Raw genomic sequence first — 18,302 nt, forward strand, 5'->3', positions numbered from 1 at the left:
TTTTAAGCTGCTGCTACTCTCTGTTGTTATCATCTATGCATAGTCAGTTTAATAACTCTACCTACATCTACATATTACCTCAACTAACCGGTGCCCCCGCACATTGACTCTGTACCGGTACCCCCCCTGTATATAGTCTCGCTATTGTTATTTTACTGCTGCTCTTTAATTACTTGTTACTTTTATTTATTATTCTTGTTCACATTTTGTTTTCAACTGCATTGTTGTATTCGGTGTATTGTTTTTAAATTCATTCATTCCCCTTCCTCCTCCGCTGAGCCTACATATAGAGTATCGAGATGGTGCCATCACATCTCAACAAACAGACACCACACCAAAAGTGTGACCATCCACATAAATCATGTTAGACTCTCATCCCCGTGTTAGGCTACGTCCCAAAAGGTACAATAGTGCACAGTGGTTCTCAAAGGGGTTCCGATAGCGGTTCCCATAGTGGTTCTCATAGTGGTTCTCAAAGGGGTTCCCATAGTGGTTCTCATAGTGGTTCCCATAGTGGTTCCCATAGTGATTCTCATAGTAGTTCTCATGGTGTTCCCATAGGGGTTCTCATAGTGGTTCCCATAGTGGTTCCCATAGTGATTCTCATAGTAGTTCCCATAGGGGTTCTCATAGTAGTTCCCATAGGGGTTCCCATAGTGGTTCTCATAGTGGTTCTCATAGTGGTTCCCATAGTGGTTCTCATGGTGTTCCCATAGGGGTTCTCATAGTAGTTCCCATAGGGGTTCTCATAGTAGTTCCCATAGGGGTTCCCATAGTGGTTCTCATAGTGGTTCTCATAGTGGTTCCCATAGTGGTTCTCATGGTGTTCCCATAGTGGTTCTCATGGTGTTCCCATAGTGGTTCCCATAGTGGTTCCCATAGTGGTTCTCAAGGGGGTTCCCATAGTGGTTCTCATAGTGGTTCTCATAGTGGTTCCCATAGTGGTTCCCATAGTGGTTCTCAAATGGGTTCCCATAGTGGTTCCCATAGTGGTTCCCATAGTGGTTCCCATAGTGGTTCCCATAGTGATTCTCATAGTGGTTCCCATAGTGGTTCCCATAGTGGTTCTCAAAGGGGTTCCCATAGTGGTTCCCATAGTGGTTCCCATAGTGGTTCCCATAGTGGTTCTCAAAGGGGTTCCCATAGTGGTTCCCATAGTGGTTCCCATAGTGGTTCCCATAGTGGTTCTCATAGCGGTTTCCATAGGGGTTCTCATAGGGGTTCCCATAGGGGTTCTCATAGTGGTTCCCATAGTGGTTCCCATAGGGGTTCTCATAGTGGTTCTCATAGGGGTTCCCATAGGGGTTCCCATAGGGGTTCCCATAGGGCTTCTCATAGTGGTTTCCATAGGGGTTCCCATAGGGGTTCCCATAGTGGTTTCCATAGGGGTTCTCATAGTGGTTCCCATAGGGGTTCCCATAGGGGTTCTCATAGTGGTTCTCATAGGGGTTCCCATAGGGGTTCCCATAGTGGTTTCCATAGTGGTTCTCATAGTGGTTCCCATAGGGGTTCCCATAGTGGTTCTCATAGTGGTTTCCATAGTGGTTCTCATAGTGGTTCCCATAGGGGTTCTCATAGTGGTTCTCATAGTGGTTCTCATAGTGGTTCCCATAGTGGTTCTCATAGTGGTTCCCATAGTGGTTCCCATAGTGGTTCTCATAGTGGTTCCCATAGTGGTTCCCATAGTGGTTCCCATAGTGGATCTCATAGGGCACTGGTCAAAAGTAGTGCACTAAAGTAGAGGGACTAGGGAATAGGGGGCCATTTAGGACGTAAACACAGTTTATTGTACAACATCAGGAGATCATTCCAGCATGCTCGAGTTGCCACGTCAAAAAACTGCACAGATGACACAAACAGTGTCCGTATCCCAGACGTCAGTGGGTTCCCAGAGCCCCGTGGGCCAGGGTCAAAAGTAGAGCACGATAACAGGAACACATTTGAGACTCATCTTTTCTCTTTCTAGGCGCAACCCTCGAGAGGTCAGAGAGTTTTTTGTCTCAGTCATTTCTCTCCAATTAACATGGAAGTGAATTATTTTCTTATTACCGAGTATGCTGCCAGGAGCCAGAGATATACAGCACAGGAAAGTACACAAGGCCATTCCCTTTCCCTTTATAGTGAGCTACATTTGACCAGAGCCAATAGGCTCTAATCATTAAGCTAAGGTGCCATTTGGGGAGTACACACTATCTAGCTGCAGGGGGGGGGAGTATTACTCATATCATATGCTGTTATACATGATAATGAATACACAGACAAACCAACAGAAGGTCATCATCTAACACAACCTTACTACACATCTAACACAACCTTACTACACATAACATGGTGCATGCTGCAAGAATGGATTGTTGGACTGTGTCTCAAATGTACATAAGTGCACATACAGTAGTGCCCCATTGTGCCATGGTCTATTCCCTATATAGTGCCCTTTGGGTGGGGGGGGGGGGGGGGGCATAGGGTGCCATTTGGTACACATGTTATGACTCAGTATAATTATGGCACCAACAAACAGTCGGTCTAATTGTACATTCGCAAAACACATGATTAACATTCCCGAGTGAATGTAGCTCTCATCTCATGAGGCAAAGTGGAAAACATGTTGCATGTGAGTTGGGGGGGATATCAGCTATGAAATCAGCAGGTACCCTGTATTAGTTGACTGAAATCAGCAGGTACCCTGTATTAGTTGACTGAAATCAGCAGGTACCCTGTATTAGTTGACTGAAATCAGCAGGTACCCTGTATTAGTTGACTGAAATCAGCAGGTACCCTGTATTAGTTGACTGAAATCAGCAGGTACCCTGTATTAGTTGACTGAAATCAGCAGGTACCCTGTATTAGTTGACTGAAACCAGCAGGTACCCTGTATTAGTTGACTGAAATCAGCAGGTACCCTTTATTAGTTGACTGAAATCAGCAGGTACCCTGTATTAGTTGACTGAAATCAGCAGGTACCCTGTATTAGTTGACTGAAATCAGCAGGTACCCTGTATTAGTTGACTGAAATCAGCAGGTACCCTGTATTAGTTGACTGAAATCAGTAGGTACCCTGTATTAGTTGACTGAAATCAGCAGGTACCCTGTATTAGTTGACTGAAATCAGCAGGTACCCTTTATTAGTTGACTGAAATCAGCAGGTACCCTGTATTAGTTGACTGAAATCAGCAGGTACCCTGTATTAGTTGACTGAAATCAGCAGGTAACCTCTATTAGTTGACTGAAACCAGCAGGTACCCTCTATTAGTTGACTGAAATCAGCAGGTACCCTGTATTAGTTGACTGAAATCAGCAGGTACCCTGTATTAGTTGACTGAAATCAGCAGGTACCCTGTATTAGTTGACTGAAATCAGCAGGTAACCTCTATTAGTTGACTGAAACCAGCAGGTACCCTCTATTAGTTGACTGAAATCAGCAGGTACCCTGTATTAGTTGACTGAAATCATCAGGTAACCTCTATTAGTTGACTGAAATCAGCAGGTACCCTCTATTAGTTGACTGAAATCAGCAGGTAACCTCTATTAGTTGACTGAAACCAGCAGGTACCCTGTATTAGTTGACTGAAACCAGCAGGTACCCTGTATTAGTTGACTGAAACCAGCAGGTACCCTGTATTAGTTGACTGAAATTATTGGTGTATCCCTAGTTGGACCCTAATCACATAGCCAAGACAATGCAGGGGTGTCTTCGGGAGAATGCCAAGCATGTGCAAAGCTGTCATCAAGATCAAGGGTGGCTACTTGAAGAATCTAAAATCTTAAATATATTTTGATTTATTTAACAGTTTTATGGTTACTACGTGATTCCATATGTGTTATTTCATAGTTTTGATGTCTTCAATATTATTATACAATGTAGAAAATAGTATAAATAAAGAAAAACCCTTGAATGAGTAGGTGCTCTAAAACTTTTGACTCGTAGTGTGTATATATATATATATACATACATTTATCTATGCATACAGTACCTGTCAAAAGTTGAATGATTAGGTGTGTCCAAACTTTTGACTGGGACTATAACTCTGTTCCTCTCTCTAATGTTCTCCTCTGTCTAATGTTCTCCTCTTTCTAATGTTCTCCTCTCTCTAATGTTCTCCTCTCTCTAATGTTCTCCTCTCTCTAATGTTCTCCTCTTTCTAATGTTCTCCTCTCTCTAATGTTCTCCTCTCTCTAATATTCTCCTCTCTAATGTTCTCCTCTCTAATGTTCTCCTCTCTCTAATGTTCTCATCTCTAATGTTCTCCTCTCTCTAATGCTCTCCTTTCTAATGTTCTCCTCTCTCTAATGTTCTCCTCTCTCTAATGTTCTCCTCTCTCTAATGTTCTCCTCTCTCTAATGTTCTCATCTCTCTAATGTTCTCCTCTCTCTAATGTTCTCCTCTCTCTAATGTTCTCATCTCTCTAATGTTCTCATCTCTCTAATGTTCTCCTCTCTAATGTTCTCCTCTCTCTAATGTTCTCCTCTCTCTAATGTTCTCATCTCTCTAATGTTCTCCTCTCTCTAATGTTCTCATCTCTAATGTTCTCCTCTCTCTAATGTTCTCCTTTCTAATGATCTCCTCTCTCTAATGTTCTCATCTCTCTAATGTTCTCATCTCTAATGTTCTCCTCTCTAATGTTCTCATCTCTCTAATGTTCTCCTCTCTCTAATGTTCTCCTCTCTCTAATGTTCTCCTCTGTCTAATGTTCTCCTCTCTAATGTTCTCCTCTCTCTAATGTTATCCTCTCTAATGTTCTCCTCTCTCTAATGTTCTCCTCTGTCTAATGTTCTCCTCTCTAATGTTCTCCTCTCTCTAATGTTCTCATCTCTAATGTTCTCCTCTCTCTAATGTTCTCCTTTCTAATGTTCTCCTCTGTCTAATGTTCTCCTCTCTCTAATGTTCTTCTCTGTCTAATGTTCTCCTCTGTCTAATGTTCTCCTCTGTCTAATGTTCTCCTCTCTCTAATGTTCTCCTCTGTCTAATGTTCTCATCTTTCTAAAGTTCTCCTCTCTCTAATGTTCTCCTCTCTCTAATGTTCTCCTCTGTCTAATGTTCTCCTCTCTCTAATGTTCTCCTCTCTCTAATGTTCTCCTCTCTCTAATGTTCTCCTCTCTCTAATGTTCTCCTCTGTCTAATGTTCTCATCTTTCTAATGTTCTCCTCTGTCTAATGTTCTCCTCTCTAATGTTCTCCTCTGTCTAATGTTCTCCTCTCTCTAATGTTCTCCTCTCTCTAATGTTCTCCTCTGTCTAATGTTCTCCTCTCTCTAATGTTCTCCTCTCTCTAATGTTCTCCTTTCTCTAATGTTCTCCTCTGTCTAATGTTCCCCTCTCTCTAATGTTCTCCTCTCTCTAATGTTCTCCTCTGTCTAATGTTCCCCTCTCTCTAATGTTCTCCTCTCTCTAATGTTCTCCTCTCTCTAATGTTCTCCTCTCTCCAATGTTCTCCTTTCTAATGTTCTCCTCTCTCTAATGTTCTCCTCTGTCTAATGTTCCCCTCTCTCTAATGTTCTCCTCTCTCTAATGTTCTCCTCTGTCTAATAAACATTTGACTGGTACTGTACCAAAAGGACCAAAAGTCTAATTATATTTCAGGTGATCAGGCTGATAATGGAAGCGTGCTACTCTTTACCTGACACCTGGTCAGAAGTAGTTTACTGAACAGGGTGCATTCTGGGATGCAGCCATTCAATAGGTTTTGTATTGTATCTTCTGGCAAAACTCAATGCTCTCAAACACACTGTAAGGTGCTGTGTTGTAAAGGAGGAGCAGTAGCAACATATCTAATGTTACGTATCAGGAGGAAACAGTATTATGTAGTGAGTTATCTAGCTTGGTGAATGTCGTTGAAATCATCTGCGGGGTGAACAGGTGTTTGTGTGTGTATGTGTGTGTGTGTGTGTGTGTGTATGTGTGTGTGTGTGTGTGTGTGTGTGTGTTTGTGTGTTTGTGTGTGACTTTGTGACTGTGTGAACGAGGAGGTGACAGGAATCAACGTGGCTGACAGTACTCTGGGACTGCATACTAATGGAACCATATTCTGATTATAGTGCAAAACGTTAAGCCCCGGTCAAAACTTGTGCACTATATAAAGAAGAGGGAAGAATTTGGGACGCATGCAGTGTTTCAGTGAAGGACGCTGGTGTCTGTGTGTGTATGTTGTTCTGGTGGCTTGGGGGAACCTTGACACGACTGATGACGGATGGGGGGACAGCTAAAATAGATCAAAAGATTCTGAGCCTGCTTGGCAGGGTTGGTCCTGCAAAGCCAAAGCCCCCTAAAGGGAGAGCATACTACACAAGGAAATTTTCAAAGCTGCTAATGAGATCCTTGCCGATCTTGTACCTAGCCGGTGGGGATTCCGGTGGGGGTGCCCCCACCCAGGCAGTGGCAGGGCTGGCAACACTAGCTGCAGTAACCCATGGGGAGGGTGGTCACACTCAGACATTCGGAGAGGGGGTATATTATTGTGACCCTGGTGGCACAAAATCAAAGTCGGACTGCATGGAGATGCTTGGGAACATGGTCATGACGGGTGACCGTATTGTGGGTGTTTCAGGGAAAAGGTGTTCATTTGACCTCCATCATCTAGGATGTGACAATGGTTAAAAAATCTCTCAATTTCTGCCCATTTTTGGCGCGGTCTTGCAGGCCTTCTCATGCAGCTGCAACTGTAAATGCATTTGTAAATCAAGACCTATATTGAGTTGGGCTCTTGGATGGTGCAATTGTTGAGAAAGTGAAAGCTTATGGTTGTGTGGGGGGTAAGGGTTGAGTGTTTGTGGGTGTATGTGTGTATCCCACAACTGTTGCAAAGGAGTAAAAGATGTTAGGGACAATAGAGGATGATCCACAGCTATATATAATACAAATCGAGGTGAGGGCGATGGAAATGCATTTGGCAGTTGATCTACTTCTGTTCTGTAAATGGCACTGTGTGCTCTTTTCAAAGGATGGATCCCAGTCGGTTCAGGGCTATGGGATACAGGGGGCCGAGGGTGGTCTGCCTTGGGATGACAACCCAACTCGGGATGAAGAGGGCTTTTAGCGGGTGGAATAGTATGGACCAATTGGAGGTTTACTTAGTAGCAATGCAAATATCATGGTACAGCTATGTAGACACTCAATCATCATGTTACTTTTTAATGGTACGTTTACAAACATATATTTTGATAAAAATAATTGAAAGTTGTGTCTCATTCTGGTAAGTGGTGAAATAAGTATAGCCAGTTACAATTATAATGGCCTAGCAGATAATAAGAAAGGACGATCAGTATTTACCTGGCTAAAAGAGAAGGAATATAATATCTATTGTTTAAAGGAAACCCATTCAACAGTTTTAGATTAAGTTTTTGTGGAAAAAGAACTGGGGGGGTGAAATATATTTCTCCCATGGGCAAAGAAATTGAAAAGGGGTGATGGTTTTAATTAATAATAATTTTGATCCAAATGTGCAACTTGTCCAAACAGATCCTCAAGGTAGATGGATTATTTTAAATATGTTATTGGACAATAAACAGATATGACTCATTAACCTGTACGGTCCGAATAATGATGATCCAAGCTTCTTTGAAAATACATATAAGAATTTATCAACTCTACAAGCAAAACTAGACTCTATTATTATAGTGGGAGATTTTAATACGGTCTTAAATAACTCTATGGACCGGAAAGGAAATCACACTAAAAACTATCACCCTCAGGCACTTAAGGAAATCATGAATGTCATGGATATATTGGAATTGGTGTATATATGGAGACTTAAATACCCTGACCTAGTGAGATATACATGGAGGAGGTTTAATCAAGCTAGTCGTCTTGACTACTTTCTTATGTCATTCTCTCTGGCACCAAAAGTTTAAAAAGTGTTGATAGGGGACAGAATGCGATCGGATCATCACATAATTGGCATATATTTTACTCTTACAGAATTTTCACGTGGGCGAGGATATTGGTAATTTAATCAAAGCCTACTAGATGATAAATTGTTTAGAAATAGGACAGAATAATTTATAACTGACTTTTTCAGACATAACATAGGTACAGCAGATCCCCGTATTGTATGGGACACTTTTAAGTGTGCATTTAGATGCCATGCAATTCAGTACTCATCTATAAAACAAAAGCAATTTAGATCAAAAGAGTCCATATTAACAGTACCATAGAGGAACAGAATAAGTTAGAGGAAAAACAAAAATAAATGAAAAAACTTATTTAAGAAAGATCCAGTGTAATATATTATAAAAATAAAGTGAACTGGATGGAATATGGGGAAAATGCACCAAATTCTATTTTCAATCTTCAATATAGAAATGCTACCAAAAAATGTTTATTAAAACTTGTTACAAATGATGGAGTCACCAATGATTCACCAAATGATATTTTGAAAGAGGAAGTAAAGTACTTTAAGAATATATTTTCGTTTCAGGCTCCTCCATCTCCACTAACTGAAACTAATTGTATGGATTTTTTTCCTAATAATAATGTCAAATTAACATCTGTACAGAAAGACTCATGTGAAGGCCAAATTACAGAGGAAGAACTTCTTGATGCAATTAAAGCCTTTAAGTCTGGGAAAACTCCAGGGCTGGTTGGCATACCAGTGGAAGTATACAATTTTTTTTTATATACACAAAGGACAATTCTTAGCATGTTTTAACCACTCCTATATAAATGGTAGATTATCGGACACGCAACAAGAAGGTCTGATATCATTATTACTGAAACAGGACCCAAGGGGTATAAATAAAGATCCAGTCCAGTAAAAAAATTGGAGACCTCTTACACTTCAGTGGTGTGACGCAAAAATCCTAGCACAATGCTTGGCGCATATAATTTTTAAAGTTTTGTCAGATATTATTCATCCTAATCAGACAGGTTTTTTACATGGACGATACATTGGAGATAATATAAGACAGGTACTGGAAACAATAGAATACTATGAAATATCGGGGACACCAGGCCTGGTTTTCATAGCTGATTTTGAAAAGGCTTTTGATAAAGTATGACTGGAGTTTATATATAAATGCCTAGAATATTTCAATTTTTGGGAATCTCTTTTAAAATGGGTTAAAGTTATGTATAGTAATCCTAGGTGTAAAATAGTAAATAATGGCTACATCTCAGAAAGTTTTAAACTATCTAGAGGAGTGAAACAAGGTTGTCCACTATCGGCATATCTATTTATTATTGCCATCGAAATGTTACCTGTTAAGATTAGATCAAACAATAATATTAAGGGATTTGAAATCCGTGGCTTAAAAACTAAGGTGTCATTGAACGCTGCTGATTCATGTTTTCTTTTAAAACCACAATTAGAGTCTCTCCACAGCCTCTTAGAGGATCTAGATACTTTTGCTATCCTCTCTGGATTAAAACCAAATTATGATAAATGTACTATATTACGTATTGGATCACTAAGAAATGCAAATTTTACATTACCATGTAGTTTAACCTGTTTGGGCTGCAAGCTGAATATTGAAAAAACTGGAAAATATGTGCACATTTTCAAACGGCCTCCTAAGAAACTTTTTATTTTACAATATGCATATATTTACTACTGTTGGATAGATAACAGTCTATAGTTTCTAAAAAGGTTTGAATTGTTTCTCTAAGTCGAACAGAAATATTTTTACAGCCATTTTCCCAGCCGAATTGAGATTTCCAAAATGCGATGTGTCTCTTTAAGACCTTGTCTATAAAAGGCCATTAGACTTAGGACCGTAGAAACACGTCACACGCCTTCATCAGTCTGTAATGCGGAAGTGAGAATTGAAAGCAGTCGAATATCTCGTCCATGGACTGAATAACACACCTTCTTGTAAGACCTGCGCAGTTAAAAAAAAATTCCGGGCGCGAAGCATAATTTGGTCTCGGCTTCTGGAAGAAGGTCGATAACGGTGAATATGATCTCTGACTTCGATATTATTTGATACATGTCACAAAATCATCCTAAAGTATGTTTTTTCAATATACTTTAATTATATTATTGCAATTTCTTCTGGACTTAGACGTGATGTTTTGGAAGAATTTTTTGAAGAAGGAGAGGTTAGCGCCGCAATGCTATTGTGCTTGCTAACCAAAGAGGGAAATAGTTCGTTCTGGAACCCAACTAAAGACTACTGGACATTGGACCCCGTTACAACATTCTGATGGAATATCAACAAAGATAAGGACCCAATTTGGGATGCTTTTTCATATATCTGTCGAACTGTGCTATGCTAACTCTGCTAACTGTGCTAGGCTAGCGCTTGACTTATGCTAGTGCTGCCTTATGCTAGCTTATGTTGTTAGCTAATATAACGATATATTGTGTTTTCGCTGTAAAACACTTCAAAAATCGGAAATATTGGCTTTATTCACACGATATTTGTCTTTCATTAGCTATCCACCATATGTTTTTCTGAAATGTTTTATGAGGTGTAATTAGTAGTCGACGTTGGTGTATGTATTTTCTCTGGCTACTCCCGTCTGGATTCAGGCTGTAGCTATGTGGTAGCATTTATGGTAGCATCAATGTAAAACTGATTTATAGCTAAAATATGCACTTTTTATGAACAAAACATAGATTTATTGTGTAACATGTTATATGACTGTCATCTGAGGTAGTTTTTTCTGGGTTCTTTAGGTTGGTTTTAGTTTATTTCGGTTGGCTTGTGCATGCTACTTGAATCATAATTCATACATCATAATCATATTCATACGTGTCTGTCCACTTTTGTATTTGGTGGTGAGCTAACATAAATATATGTGGTGTTTTCTCTGTAAAACATTTAAAAAATCGGACATGTTGGCTGGATTGACAAGATGTTTATCTTTCAAATGCTGTATTGGACTTGTTAATGTGTGAAAGTTAAATATTAAAAAAAAATTGATTTTGAATTTCGCGCCCTGCAGCTGTTGTCATTTTCGTTCCGATTTCGGGCTTGCACCCCAAACAGGTTAACAATTAAATGGTCTGACGGAGATGTGGACATACTCGGTATGCAAATCCCAAAAGAAAGAAATGATCTCAAGCCAATACGTTTCTATAGAAAGTTAGCAAAAATAGATAAGATCTTGCTACCATGGAAAGGAAAATACCTGTCCATTTGTGGAAAAATCTCCCTGATTTACTCTTTAGTCATATCACAGTTTACCTATTTGCTTGTGGTTTTGCCTACACCCAGTGACCTGCTTTTAAAATTATATGAACAAAAAATATTAAATTTTATTTGGAACGGCAAGCCAGATAAAATTAAAAGGGCCTATTTATATAACGAATATGAATTTGGAGGGCAGAAAGTATTAAATATTAAAGCATTAGACCTCTTGCTAAAGGCATCAGTCATACAAAAGTTATACTTAAATCCAAACTGGTTCTCTAGTAAATTGGTAAGAATGTCTCATCCTATATTCAAGAAGGGCCTTTTTCCCTTTATTCAGATTACACCTGCTCACTTTCGGTTGTTTGAAAAGGAAATAATCTCCAAAATATCTTTATTTTTTAAACAAGCCTTAGAAAGTTGGTTGCAATTTCAGTTTAATCCACCTGAAAAGACACAACAAATAATATAAATATTGTGGTTAAATTCAAATATACCAATTGATAGAAAAACTGTATTTTTCAAAGAAATTTTTCAAAAATGTATAATTTTAGTGAATGATATCATAAATAGGACTGGTGGAGTTATGCCACACATGCAGCTAACACAGACATATGAAATGTCTGCTCTACCCAAAATTACAACCAATTAATTGCAGCATTACCACAAAAATGGAAGAGGCAAGTAGAATGGGAAAAAGTAAGGAACTTGTATGTCGGCCCTGTATTAAAGAACATAAATGGTTAAAGAAAAGTGTGATAAATAAAAACATATACCAATTTCATTTAAGCACCAAAAAACTTACAGCTGTGCCATATAAATTGCAAAATAGTTGGGAAGAGATTTTCGATGTACCCATTCCATGGCACATGGTTTATGAATTGATACGCAAAACAACGCCGGATTCAAAACTTCGAATTTTTCAATTTTAATTATTGTACAAAATTCTTGCAACTAATAGAATGTTATATATATGGGGGATACAATCTTCCCAGCTCTGCAGATTCTGCTGTGAGGAGGCAGGGTCATTAGATCATTTATTTTGGTATTGTCCAAATGTAGCTCGTTTTTGATCACAGGTCCAGGAATGGCTGAAGAATTGCAAAATTTGCCTGGAACTAATGCTACAGATAGCAATACTGGGGGATTTGAAAAGCCATAGTCAATCAATCAATAATAGATGATAGATAGATGGCAGGGGTTGAATGGAGCTGAAGGGTGGGACTAATAACAAGATAAACAATGTAAAACATACGGGATCTGTAAAATGTATATAGGTTCAGAACTTTTGTGAAATAGCACAGTTACAAATCAAACTGAATGGACATCAGAAATAGAGGAAGGACTAAGAACAAACAAGAGAGAACTATTGTAAAGTAGACTGTGTCTGTAAAATGTGTATAAGATGTATAAATTGAAGGTAAAAGCCGAAGTGTTTATTAGTTTACTCCAATTGGGTTGTAACGTTTGCGGTGAATAATAGTTTAGGTATATTCTTTAAAAAAGTATGTCTAGATAGGTATGTGTATGTATATATGTGTATATGTATGCATGTATGTATATATTTACCCCAAAAATATATGGGGGATTGGAAATGATGCAGACAATTACATTGATGGAAGCAACATACTTTCCGCAATATTAAAAACTTCTTGAGGGCAAGGGGCAGCATTTTCACTTTCGGAAAAATAGCATGCCAAAATTCAACTGCTTGCTACTCATCCCCAGAATATAAGATATGCATGTTATTAGTAGATTTGGATAGAAAACACTCTGAAGTTTCTAAAACTGTTTGAATCATGTCTGTGAGAATAACAGAACGTATGTAGCAGGCAAAACCCCGAGGACAAACCATTCAGAATTTGTATTTTTTTGATGTCAGTCTTTTCAATGGGTTTTCTTAGAGACACCAGATTTCTAATGGACTTGCTTGTAGTTCCTACCGCTTCCACTGGATGTCACCAGTCCTTGGAAATCGGTTGGGGTTATTCCTTTGTGTAATGAAGAAGTAGGGCTATCGTAAATGAGGGTCTCATGAAGTACATTTTTTGAGAGAGGCACGTTACGAAAAAAGTTGCGTCAGTTTGTTTTCTTTTTGTATTGAACACAGATCATCCCGTCTTCAAATTGATCGATTATTAACGTTTAAAAATACCTAACGTTGTATTACAAAAGTTGTTTGAAATGTTTTGGTAAAGTTTACATGTAACTTTTGATATATTTTGTAGTGACTTGGCGAAAGTTGGAAGCTGTGTTTTTCTGGATGAAACGGTCCAAATAAATGGACATTTTGGATATATATCGACGGAATTAATCGAACAAAAGGACCATTTGTGATGTTTATGGGACATATTGGAGTGCCAACAAAAGAATTTCGTCAAAGGTAAGGCATGATTTATATTTTATTTCTGCGTTTTGTGTCGTGCTTGCAGTGTTGAATTATGCTACTCTCTTTGTTTACTGTTGTGTTATCATCAGATAATACCATCTTATGCTGTTATCCTCCCTTACCTGTTACCTCCATACAGCCTGGTGGCATGGCCCTGTTTCCTCCCTACAGCCTGGTGGCACGGCCCTGTTTCCTCCCTACAGCCTGGTGGCATGGCCCTGTTTCCTCCCTACAGCCTGGTGGCACGGCCCTTTTACCTCCCTACAGCCTGGTGGCACGGACCAGTTTCCTCCCTACAGCCTGGTGGCACGGACCAGTTTCCTCCCTACAGCCTGGTGGCACGGACCAGTTTCCTCCCTACAGCCTGGTGGCATGGCCCTGTTTCCTCCCTACAGCCTGGTGGCACGGACCAGTTTCCTCCCTACAGCCTGGTGGCACGGCCCAGTCTCCTCCCTACAGCCTGGTGGCACGGCCCTGTTTCCTCCCTACGGCCTGGTGGCACGGCCCTGTTTCCTCCCTACAGCCTGGTGGCACGGCCCTGTTTCCTCCCTACGGCCTGGTGGCACGGCCCAGTCTCCTCCCTAAAGCCTGGTGGCACGGCCCTGTTTCCTCCCTACAGCCTGGTGGCAGGGCCCTGTTTCCTCCCTACAGCCTGGTGGCACGGCCCAGTCTCCTCCCTACGGCCTGGTGGCAGGGCCCTGTGTCCTCCCTACAGCCTGGTGGCACGGCCCAGTCTCCTCCCTACAGCCTGGTGGCACGGCCCTGTTTCCTCCCTACGGCCTGGTGGCACGGCCCAGTCTCCTCCCTACGGCCTGGTGGCACGGCCCAGTCTCCTCCCTACAGCCTGGTGGCACGGCCCTGTTTCCTCCCTACGGCCTGGTGGCACGGCCCTGTTTCCTCCCTACGGCCTGGTGGCACGGCCCAGTCTCCTCCCTACAGCCTGGTGGCACGGCCCTGTTTCCTCCCTACGGCCTGGTGGCACGGCCCAGTCTCCTCCCTACAGCCTGGTGGCACGGCCCAGTCTCCTCCCTACGGCCTGGTGGCACGGCCCTGTTTCCTCCCTACAGCCTGGTGGCACGGCCCTGTTTCCTCCCTACGGCCTGGTGGCACGGCCCAGTCTCCTCCCTACGGCCTGGTGGCACGGCCCAGTCTCCTCCCTACAGCCTGGTGGCACGGCCCTGTTTCCTCCCTACGGCCTGGTGGCACGGCCCTGTTTCCTCCCTACGGCCTGGTGGCACGGCCCAGTCTCCTCCCTACAGCCTGGTGGCACGGCCCAGTCTCCTCCCTACAGCCTGGTGGCACGGCCCAGTCTCCTCCCTACAGCCTGGTGGCACGGCCCTGTTACCTCCCTACAGCCTGGTGGCACGGCCCTGTGTCCTTGTTAAAAGTTAATCTGTGGAATTTATTTTCCTCTTAATGTGTTTGAGCCAATCAGTTGTGTTGTGACAAGGTGGGGGGGGGGGGGGGGTATACTGAAGATGGCCCTATTGGGTAAAGTCCATATCCAAGTCCATATCATGGCAAGAACAGCTCAAGTAAGCAAAGAGAAACGACATTCCATCATTACTTTAAGACATGAAGGTCAGTCAAGGCTGAACATTTCAAGAACTTTGAATGTTTCTTCAAGTGCAGTCACAAAAACCATCAAGCGCCATGATGAAACTGGCTCTCATGAGGACCGCCACAGGAAAGGAAGACCCAGAGTTACCTCTGCTGCAGAGGCTAAGTTCATTAGAGTTTCCAGCCTCATAAATTGCAGCCCAAATAAATGCGGGTGAATGGATGATCTCTGCATGTGTGGTTCCCTCCGTGAAGCATGGAGGAGGAGGTGTGATGGTATGGAGGTGCTTTGCTGGTGACACTGTCTGTGATTTGTTTAGAATTCAAGGCACACTTGACCAGCATGGCTACCACAGCATTCTGCAGCGCTACACCATCCCATCTGGTTTGGACTTAGTGGGACGATCATTTGTTTTTCAACAGGACAATGAGCCAAAACACCTCCAGGCTGTGTAAAGGCTATTTTACCAAGAAGAAGAGTGATGGATTGCTGCATGATATGACCTGGCCTCCACAATCCCACAACCTCAAACCAATTGAGATGGTTTGTGATGAATCGGACCGCAGATTGAAGGAAAAGAAGCCAACAAGTGCTCAGCATTTGTGGAATCTCCTTCAAGACTGTTGGAAAAGCATTCCAGGTGAAGCTGGTTGAGAGAATGCCAAGAGTGTGCGAAGCTGTCATCAAGGCAAAGGGTGGCTACTTGAAGAATCTAAAATCTAGTTCCAAAGCCAATCCTGCATTGTCTTGGCTGTGTGCTTATGGTTGTTGTCCTGTTGGAAGGTGAACCTTCGCCCCAGTCTGGGTTGTGGTGCCAGGTTTCCTCCAGACATGACACTTGGCATTTAGGCCAAGGAGTTCAAACTTGGTTTCATCAGACCAGAGAATCTTGTTTCTCATGATCTGAGAGTTCTATAGAAACTCCAAGCGGGTTGTCATGTGCCTTTTTTTATTTTATTATTATTTTTTATGTCACCTTTATTTAACAAGGTAGGCTAGTTGAGAACAAGTTCTCATTACAACTGCGACCTGGCCACGATAAAGGAAAGCAGTGCGACAGAAACAGCAACACAGAGTTACATGGAATAAACAAGCCTACAGTCTATAACACAATAGAAAAAAAGAAAGTCTATATACAGTGTGTGCAAATGGCGTGAGGAGGTAAGGTATTACATAGGCCATAGTAGCGAAGTAATTACAATTTAGCAGATTAACACTGGAATGATAAATGAGCAGATGATGATGTGCAAGTAGTGATACTGGTGAGCAAAAGAGCAGAAAAGTAAATAAAAACAATATGGGGATGAGGTAGGTAGATTGGGTGGGCTATTTACAGATGGACTATGTACAGCTGCAGCGAACGCTTAGCTGCTCAGATAGCTGATGTTTAAAGTTAGTGAGGGAAATGTAAGTCTCCAGCTTCAGCGATTTTTTAACTCCGTTCCAGTCACGGGCAGCAGAGAACTGGAAGGAAAGGCGGCCAAAGTAGGTGCTGGCTTTGGGGACGACCAGTGAGATATACCTAATGGAGAGCTTGCTACGGGTGGATGTTGTTATCGTCACCAGTGAGCTGAGGTTAGGCGGAGCTTTACCTAGCAAAGACTTATAGATGACCTGGAGTCAGTGGGTCTGGCGACAAATATGTACCGAGGGCCAGCGGACTAGAGCATACAGGTCGCTGTGGTGGGTGGTATAAGGGGCTTTGGTAACAAAACGGATGGCACTGTGATAGACTGCATCCAGTTTGCTGAGTAGAGTATTGGAAGCTATTTTGTAGATGACATCCCCGAAGTCGAGGATCGGTAGGATAGTCAGTTTTACTAGGGTAAGTTTGGCGGAGTGAGTGAAGGAGGCTTTATTGCGAAATAGAACGCCGATTCTAGACTTGATTTTGGATTGGAGATGCTTGATATGAGTCTGGAAGGAGAGTTTACAGTCTAGACAGATACCTAGGTATTTGTAGTCCACATATTCTAAGTCAGAACCGTCCAGAGAAGTGATGCTGGTCGGGCGGGCGGGTGCAGGCAGAGAACGGTTGAAAAGCATGCATTTGGTTTTACTAGCGTTTAAGAGCATTTGGAGGCCACGGAAGGAGTGTTGTATGGCATTGAAGCTAGTTTGGAAGTTAGTTAACATAGTTTCCAAAGAAGGACCAGATGTATACAGAATGGTGTCGTCTGCGTAGAGGTGGATCAGGGAATCAACAGCAGCAAGAGCGACATCGTTGATATATACAGAGAAAAGAGTCGGCCCGAGAAATGAACTCTGTGGTACCCCCATAGAGACTGCCAGACTTCCGGACAACAGGCCCCCCGATGTGACACACTGAACTCTGTCTGCGAGTAGTTGGTGAACCAGGCGAGGCTGGGGAGGCTCGGGCAAGTAGCTGCGTGGGGTGCAGAGCTGTTGGCCGGGGTTGGGGTAGCCAGGAGGAAGGCATGGCCAGCCGTAGAGAAATGCTTATTGACATTTTCGATTATCATGGATTTATCGGTGGTGACCGTGTTACCTAGCCTCAGCGCAGTGGGCAGCTTTGAGGATGTGCTCTTATTCTCCATGGACTTTATAGTGTCCCAAAACTTTTTGGAGTTAGAGCTACAGGATGCAAAGTTCTGTTTGAAAAAGCTAGCCTTTGCTTTCCTGACTGACTGTGTGTATTGGTTCCTGACATCCCTGAACAGTTGCTATTGCGGGGACTATTCGATGCTATTGCAGTTCGCCACAGGATGTCTTTGTGCTGGTCAAGGGCAGTCAGGTCTGGAGTGAACCACGGGCTATATCTGTTCTTAGTTCTACATTTTTTGAAAGGGGCATGCTTATTTAAGATGGTGATGAAATTACTTTTAAAGAACGACCAGGCATCCTCTACTAACGGGATGAGGTCAATATCCTTCCAGGATACCCGGGCCAGGTCGATTAGAAAGGCCTGCTCGCAGAAATGTTTTAGGGAGCGTTTGACAGTGATGAGGGGTGGTCGTTTGACCGCGGACCCATTACGGACGCAGGCAATGAGGATGTGATCGCTGAGATCCTGGTTGAAAACAGCAGAGGTGTATTTAGAGGGCAAGTTGGTCAGGATAATATCTATGAGGATTTTTACGGATTTAGGGTTGTACCTGGCGGTTTCCTTGATAATTTGTGTGAGATTGAGGGCATCTAGTTTAAGATGGTAGGACTACTGGGGTGTTAAGCATATCCCAGTTTAGGTCACCTAACAGAACGAACTCTGAAGATAGCTGGGGGGCGATCAATTCAGATATGGTGTCCAAGGCACAGCTATGAGCTGA

The 18,302-nt window shown here is 42.2% G+C and overlaps 1 protein-coding gene across 1 annotated transcript; it reads right to left on the bottom strand.

Annotated features, from left to right (window-relative positions):
• Positions 1-818: 818 nt before the first annotated feature.
• On the bottom strand, positions 819-13,668 carry LOC129833929 (histidine-rich glycoprotein-like). Its single transcript, XM_055898750.1, has 2 exons — positions 13,584-13,668; positions 819-1,714 (listed from the first exon to the last, which is right to left on the bottom strand). Exons 1-2 carry the CDS (start codon positions 13,666-13,668, stop codon positions 819-821), a joined length of 981 nt encoding a protein of 326 aa, XP_055754725.1.
• Positions 13,669-18,302: the final 4,634 nt, after the last annotated feature.

This window comes from Salvelinus fontinalis, chromosome 34, assembly GCF_029448725.1.
Source record: "Salvelinus fontinalis isolate EN_2023a chromosome 34, ASM2944872v1, whole genome shotgun sequence".
In the NCBI taxonomy this organism is placed as follows: domain Eukaryota; kingdom Metazoa; phylum Chordata; class Actinopteri; order Salmoniformes; family Salmonidae; genus Salvelinus; species Salvelinus fontinalis.